At 33.8% G+C, this 7,809-nt stretch overlaps 1 protein-coding gene across 2 annotated transcripts; it reads left to right on the top strand.

Moving 5' to 3' along the window:
• Nucleotides 1–2,035: 2,035 nt before the first annotated feature.
• LOC111638134 (inositol polyphosphate multikinase-like) lies at nt 2,036–5,691 on the top strand. 2 transcript variants are annotated; one of them, XR_002758797.1, is made up of 3 exons: nt 2,036–3,156; nt 4,468–4,643; nt 4,828–5,691. XR_002758797.1 is itself a non-coding variant. In XM_023383777.1 (3 exons), the coding sequence occupies exons 1-3, from the start codon at nt 4,190–4,192 to the stop codon at nt 4,858–4,860; spliced, it is 300 nt and encodes a 99-aa protein (XP_023239545.1). In that variant the 5' UTR covers nt 3,722–4,189; the 3' UTR covers nt 4,861–5,691. The 2 variants fall into 2 exon arrangements, 1 of the variants encoding a protein (XP_023239545.1); XM_023383777.1 differs by lacking the exon at nt 2,036–3,156 and adding an exon at nt 3,722–4,280.
• Nucleotides 5,692–7,809: the final 2,118 nt, after the last annotated feature.

Raw genomic sequence — 7,809 nt, 5'->3', positions numbered from 1 at the left:
GTTCCTTTATTTCTGACTTTTCTAGAACCTTCCTTTCCAACCTTTTCCCTTGGGTGGGATTAACAATCCCAAGAAATGGGAATGGAACAAAGGGTGAAGTGGGACCCTAAGGCAAAAAAGAACAAAGGAAAGAGCAGTCGAGGTGGAACTCTCGAGGAGGACTGACGAGAGAAGGTAGTGCTCTGGATCGCGTGTGAGACGATCGGAGACTACGAAGCTAAAGGAGAAGTCTGGGCTCGAAGTCCGTAGAATAAGGACGGAGAAGTGGTGCAGCGTCAGATTGAGTGTAAAACAATTAGAAGCTACGAGGAGCCAGCGAATCGATAGGAAGAAACTCTTATAATAGAATTTTAGAGGAAGCCATCGAAAGAATCGTACGAAAAGACATAAAGGAAGGACGAGAGACAACGTTCCACGGAAAGGTCCACGTGGTGTTCCACCCAAGGTTTCGAACTCAAAATCCCGGGTATTTCCATCTCCCTCTTATATTTTATTATCTTTCTACTCTCTCCTTCCCTCTTTAGTTGTAAGTAGTGTAAGAATTAGTTATAAGTTTTTGCCTCGCGTATAGTTGTAACTCTCAATTAATCCGCTGTTTGTTAGATCGAATTTTAACGCATGTACGTACAGAGATCATTGTATTGTTGGGATCTGAAGAAAAACGAACCTGTTCGAAGCGACAATAAATATCTTTGTGTTAAAGACATCCAACGTGTATTTATTTCGTACTTCTCCGCTCGCGGGACATTGTACTTGTCGCAACGAAACACCACAGGTGAATACATTATAGATTGAAATAAAATTTAGTTAAAATTTTTTGTTGCTTTTTTTGTAGATAAAAATGCGCACGAACTTATGGACTGACCTGATATATATATATGCTGACCTAGGGGAAATGAGCAATTATGTCTGTTGTCCTAACTAGACATGTCTGTACGAATCACATGTGTCTCATAAAGCCATTAACGTGTTAATGTATGTGGTAGAGATTCACAGGACGATTACACTACACCGGTCTACATCAAAATTGCCTTTTACATGAAAATGTACTTTAACTATAGTTTTCAATTTACCGAATCTAATTACAGAACTTAGAAGTGATAGTTAGCTTGTATTATTCATTTCTGCTACATGAACTCCTTCCCATCTGAACCTGAGATACTTGGGCATTGTACATAGCAATTTTTAGATCTTTAGATTACAGATCTTAAATTTACAAATCTAGATCTTTATATTAAATTTAAAAAGATTGGACTCCAAGACCAAATCTGTGTCCTGGAGAAAAGAATGTCAAGCATCTTCCTCTAGTAGAATTCAAACAAATTCTTCTTCCACCTTTACATATTAAGTTGGGACTAATGAAGAACTTTGTCAAACTTCTCAACAAAGATGGACTAGCCTTCAAATACCTGCAAAGTAAATTTCCACGTCTAAGCAATGCCACAGTAAAAGAAGGAATCTATATTGGTCCTCAAATTTGAGAAATTCTGAAGGACCAAAACTTTGATTCAGTTTTACAGGGCTTTGAAAAGGAGAAATGGGAAACTTTTAGAGGAGTCGTTCATGGTTTTTTAGGCAACAAGAGATGTGAAAATTATGATGAGCTTGTAAACAATCTTCTACAAAAGTATTAGCAGATGGGTTGCAATATGTCCCTTAAAATTCACTTTCTTCACTCTCATCTTGATTTTTTTCCCTGCCAACTGCAGTGAAGTAAGTGATGAACATGGCAAATGATTCCACCAAGACACATTGATAATGGAAAAAAGATACCAGGACCGGTGGGATGCATCAATGTTAGTGGACTACTACTAGAATTTGAAGAGAGATACCCCTGAAATGATTACAAAAGACAAGTGAGAAAGAAGAGAAAGTCTTGATTAAAAAATGATATAATATTTTGGTATTATTTCTTAATTCTCAATTTCATGTAAAAAGTTACAAAAACTAAATAAATTAATGTTTTTTTTTAAAATAAATATAGTTGAGGTTCTTTGACATTTTACTTAAATTCATAGTATTTAATATTTGCAATATTTTGAAACCAAGAGCTAATTTTAAAATTTTATTTGTTTATTTGTATTCAGTGACCGCAAATTAGTATAAAAACATAGCATGTATTTAAAAGGCACACAAAAAGTTTGATTTTGTAGACCAGTGTTATCTATGATGTGTTATTATTTGATGTTGTCATATATAACCCATTTTTTGACACAACAACAACCAGTCCATAAATGCTCATTATTGTGTTGTGAGAGCAGCAATGATCAGATCATAAGCCTCTGGAGCTTGTTATCAGCACTTAGTTCATGTGGAACCCATTTGCTCAGCTTCTAGGCTTTCCCTAGGCAATGTAATGCAAATGTATGTTTTATCACTTATATTGAATCTTTTTGCCACCATTTGCCATGTTTGTCTTGAATCCACTGGATGGCTGCCTTAAGTTCATCCTAATAAACAATGTTTTGTCTTCTCTTGTGAGGTGCATTTTCAAGAACATCATCATCTGATGCAAATTTTCTGTACCACATTTGGGCCATGCATTCACTCACTCACTATTCTCTCAAATGCTCTATGTATCTTGTGGGCTGCTTCTGTTGCATTAGTGCTTAGTTTAAACTTCTATAGTACCATATTTATTCACATATAAATTGAGGGTTTTATTCATTTATCATAGCTTCAAATTCCTAGGTTGTCCTAAACTCACGAGCAAAAGATTCTTTGTGATTTTGCAAATAATTTTTGTGAACCATGTATTCATGTTTTTTCTGGATGCATACCCTCTTGTATTCATGTTTTTTTCCGGATGCATACCCTCTTGTATTTAAAAACATAAGTATTTTATCTGGGTCATTTGAATTGTTCTTGTATATTGTCTGGAGTAAAGATGAATAGCAATAGGAAAAGCAAAGCTTTTGAATTGAAATTCCAACATCAACAGGAGCTACATGAAAAAGTTTTAATCCACATGAAAACAGATGATTTTTTGGAAATCAGAATTTGGAGAAACTCACTAGTGTAATCGACAGAGAGTGGGTTCAACTGTTAAGAATTGACAAAAAAAGGTTCTTGATTGTCCAACTTTACCAATATAAATTGTTGTCAATTTTACAAGATTTTTCCTTAAAATTTAAAATGCTAGTGATTTTTTGCGAGGTAATGTGTGCATTTATGTTCATTTGATATTTTATTTGTGATTCAACAAAATAAAATTAGAATTGTATTAATAAATCTAATTTTCTTTATTTTGATTTTTAAAGTCACACCTCATCATATATGCAAGTAAATATGATATATTTTTCAACAGGCCTTGCTGGTTTTAGGACAATTACTTTTGATATTTTTTTTTTATGCTTCTTGTGTCTTTAAACTTTTTCCAAGTGTAATTTACAGTTCTTAATGACATTCCAACTGCTCTTAGATTTTTTCCATTTTGTAGCAGCTTTATAAATTTTCTCACATTGTTACTAAATTTTTTGATTGTGGCCATTGTTTAAACAAAGACAGGTAAAATATTGCTGTTTATTTAGAAAATGATACAAGCACAACTCTTAAAACTAATAGTTTTTTCCATTCAAATTACGTGCAGCTGATGTACAGAATGAAAGGACCACCACTGCTCTGTCCATTTATGCCTTGGATTCAGACATAGAGCTGGGTTTTAGTCAGGCAAGAATTAACTGCACCACGCAACATGCACACCACCTCAGGTAGTTAGAGGCTACGAGCATATACATAGCTAGCCTTAGCAGTAATAACTGCATCAATCACAAAGAAGGGATAACTCTATCAGTAGCGTGGCAGGTGCTTATGGACAAAAATCTATGAATACCATCAATCACTGGAGAGTGCATGCACAAGGAGACGTAATCAGGAAACACATGTTCAAATTTCAAATTTGTTTTCTTTGATCGGCATTCCATCAGAAATTCAATGTTACCCGAGGAAGAACCTTTTTGGTTCGAAAACGTTAGTAACAAACTATTTATTTTTTTCATTTTTGTCGTCGTGGGGAAACACACCAGTAACAAGTTTGAAGATTTTGTTAATTTACTTCACTCTGGTGTTGAGTTAATGATGATTTAATATTATAATAGTTGGGAATGTAAAAGCTTGTATTTGAAGACTGGTTTTGCATTAATTTAAACATGTGTTATAATCAAATATCATATATTTTTTTTATTTATAAATGTGTGTATTGTGCTCGCATTCTTTTTTCCTTACTAGGCAAAGAAGAATGCGAAAGATCATCTGTTTTAAAGATAGAAAGTTGTTAACGGGTGAGTGCATATGAAAGATTTAAAATACCTAGGAAGCAGTACTTTAAATGCTTGCCATGTGGCCAACAGAATTCTTATAGTAGATGATCTACTCTATGCTTTGATTCAGAAAGATGCATAAAATTTTTTAATATATAAACTTTGTTAAGAAAACTGATAATTACATGATAAATTGTATTTTTAATAGGAATCAAATACCTTTGTATAGATGATGTTACGGAAGCCTTTGTCAAACCTTGCATTTTGGATATAAAGGTCGGACCTTGTACTTACGATCCTGAAGCATCTCCTGAAAAAATACTTCACGAGACTATCAAATATCCAATCAGTACAATTACTGGATTTCGAATTTTAGGCATGAGGGTAAATATATTTTTCTATTCATATTTAGAATAAATAATAATATATCATTTATTCTTTAATTTTAATGAATACAGAAATTCTATTTGTGTATTTATAAAATTATATATTATAGTCGTCTTTCAATATTGTAATTTGGATGAAGTTTTTATGGTCGACAAATTAAAGCACTTTTGTTATTGTGCAGATGTTAGCAGTTGTGTTGTTGTTGCATGTGTAGACTGGACATGGGAATGTTGACAGAAAATCCAATACATTTTTGGTCAGTTTTACATTGTGGACATTGTAGAGGTGGCTTCTATTTGTGCTCTTTTAACTCATTAGAAAATAGACTATGAGAACTACACAAAATGTGCTTCAGTGTGAGAATGAAATGAAATTGTGATTCCATTTCATTTATTTTTGACTTTGCTCTGTGGGTTGTAATATCAAAACAATTAACCACTTCTTGATTTTTGCAAGACCAACTTATTAGTTTACACATAAATACAATGAACAATTACAAATGTTTTTAGATATTGGTCTTCATTGGCAAAATTCTTCTGCAACTTCCAAAAGGTGAGGAAAACAACAAAATAAAAGATGAAGAATTATATTCGTTCTTTTTTTAGCAGACACTGACTTACAGATGATTTCTTCTTTCCCCCTTCAGCCAAAAGAAGAAAGAAAAATATCACTTTTACAAAGATATTGAATTACTGGTAACAAAGTATTACAGGGTGCTAAGAGGACTTTTTTCTATATTCGTTGTGGGCTTAGCCAGGATGATAGGAGACAGTGACCAAGTAACCAGGACCATTCATGAAAAGTTTCTTGCTCAGATTTGTCCCAGATCTCATAGAGTGCCAATGCCCGAACAACCTTTGCCATGCTACTTTTTGGGAATGAACAATGTTCACATTCACCTTTAAGTAATGTATCTATCCTACAGTGAGCAATGTTCTTAAGTCTGTATACTGTGTGTATATATATATATAGCCCTGGTTTTATTTTATTCATTTATTTATTTTTTAAAACTCTTTCTGTTGACATTAAGAGGGCCTCCATTAGCAAGCCCATTATNATTTATATAGATACAATAATAGCAAAATTTTTTGGGGACTTCACAACTTTTTCAAATGCAGTTTTGATGTCAAAATCTTGCTTGCTAAACATTGATCAGCGTATCTATTGGTCTCATTAGTCATTATATCTAAGATATCATTGCTGACATATATCTGATAAATTTTATGTGGATCATCCATGTTGGTGTTACAAAGGTTCAACTTTTGATTTCCTTGAAACTGTGGGATGTTATGAGGTATTGAGCCAATTGCTTGCCTAACAGAATTAGTGATTGCTGAATGTTAGAATAATTACTGTCATTCTCATCATCGCTGGCACCTGAGTTATTGTTAGAAGCATCAGGAGGCCCTTTACCTTCTGTTTCTGATCCAGAAAACGATTCTGATTCATCCAAAACTGGTTTATAATTTGAATCATCTAAAGCCTGGACTCCACATTACAGTACCTGAAAACAGAAACTCAGAAACAGAACTGAAACATATAGAGTTTTTGTTTCAGTTATGTTTTTGTTTTAACTTGACACCACTAGAAATGCGCCATCTGTTGATCAGTTCTGTAATTGTCGTAGAGTCAAACATGGACGACGCTACNAACGTCGTTTAACGTAAACTCTGTCTCTGCAATCGGCTGTATATGTATAGTAAACCTTCAAAACGGTTTGCGAGAGGTGATAAGAAAGTTCCTAAATGAGGGAAATTACGCATATAAACTAAATTTACTCCCACAACTGGGCTAAATTTGGATATAATGATTATAAATTAGAAATGAATTTGGCAGTAGAGTGAGGCGTTAGGTGCCATCTCGTATTAAAGTTAATAATTACAGTATAATTAATTAATTTTAGATTAATGGTTGTGGGAGTGTATTTGCTTAATATCGGGTTTCGATTGGCGTGTACTGTACATTTATATAAACTAAATTTAATTATTTTCATAAAGAATTAAATAAGTATGTTTATAAAAATTTACTAAACGGTAGACAATAGCGCCCCGATGGCAGCCTACTGTTCTGGGGAACCCGGGCTCGAATCCGAACGGATCGAAAAATCCCGAGGTAATTTTCGGGGGGGTGGTCCGTTCGGATATGACGGGCCCCGTCCCTCGCCCCCCGGCAGCCCCATTGCGGGCCTGGCGAACCCATAATGGGCTTGCAAAGAGAGGGCCTCTTAGTGCCCACAGGGCGAAAAGAGTTAAAAAAAAATATCGTCAGATAGAAATATCAACTTGGACTTTATTTATTCTGTTGTTTATTTTATAACAAACCGATTACTAAGCAACATAACTTTTCGNAGACATGTGTATTTTCTAACTTCTTCGATGAAGAATTCCAAATCTATTTGTTTCCTCATCGTTTTCGCTACACTTTCTGCCATTACGACAATCAAACTACACGTGACTAATTCACGTGACTACCCGTCACAAATCCTTGCGTTTTTATTGGTTGCAGTAAGACAGAAGCGCGGGACGAAAACGGAAAAGTTAAATAATTTTTAACTCTGCTTTCAGTCTTGTTTCTGTCCAACTGAACATTACAAAACTGAAAGTTTCATCAGTTTGGCTTTCAGTTTTAAGATTATGTCGTGGATTCCGGTAATGTGGAATCCAGGCTTAACTCATTGTCAAATATTCCAGATTCATCATTGTTAGAGTCATCCATATATTATCTAATTAAGTTTCTGACATGTTTTGATGGCTAGACATTCTATTTATATAAGATGATACCTATTTTTAAAAAATTCATTTATCTAATGCAAAATAAAATTAGTTCGAGTCTTATTTTAAACAAAATAACTTATCTCACAAAATATATGTAGTAATAACACTAGTATAAGACAAATTAGCTGATTTACTAAGACTTATGTGAATGAAGAACTTTCAAGAATGCAGAAACAATAAAAATAATGTGTTTACACTAAAACCACAGATTGCAGATACATATGTGACTCGTACTGCCCAAAAATAACCTTTAAACTAGAGCTACACGAGTCATCTGTGTGTCATGCTATAAAATTAATATGTTTTATTCCACCTAATAAAATAATATCAATATATCAAGTATGATGCCTGTAGAGTTATCAGTTATCAAAAAAAAAAAAAAATATATC

This window comes from Centruroides sculpturatus, unplaced genomic scaffold (genome assembly GCF_000671375.1).
Source record: "Centruroides sculpturatus isolate CEXI.00-Female unplaced genomic scaffold, Cexi_2.0 scaffold937, whole genome shotgun sequence".
Lineage (NCBI taxonomy): Eukaryota > Metazoa > Arthropoda > Arachnida > Scorpiones > Buthidae > Centruroides > Centruroides sculpturatus.
This window is presented reverse-complemented; position numbering and strand designations above follow the sequence as displayed.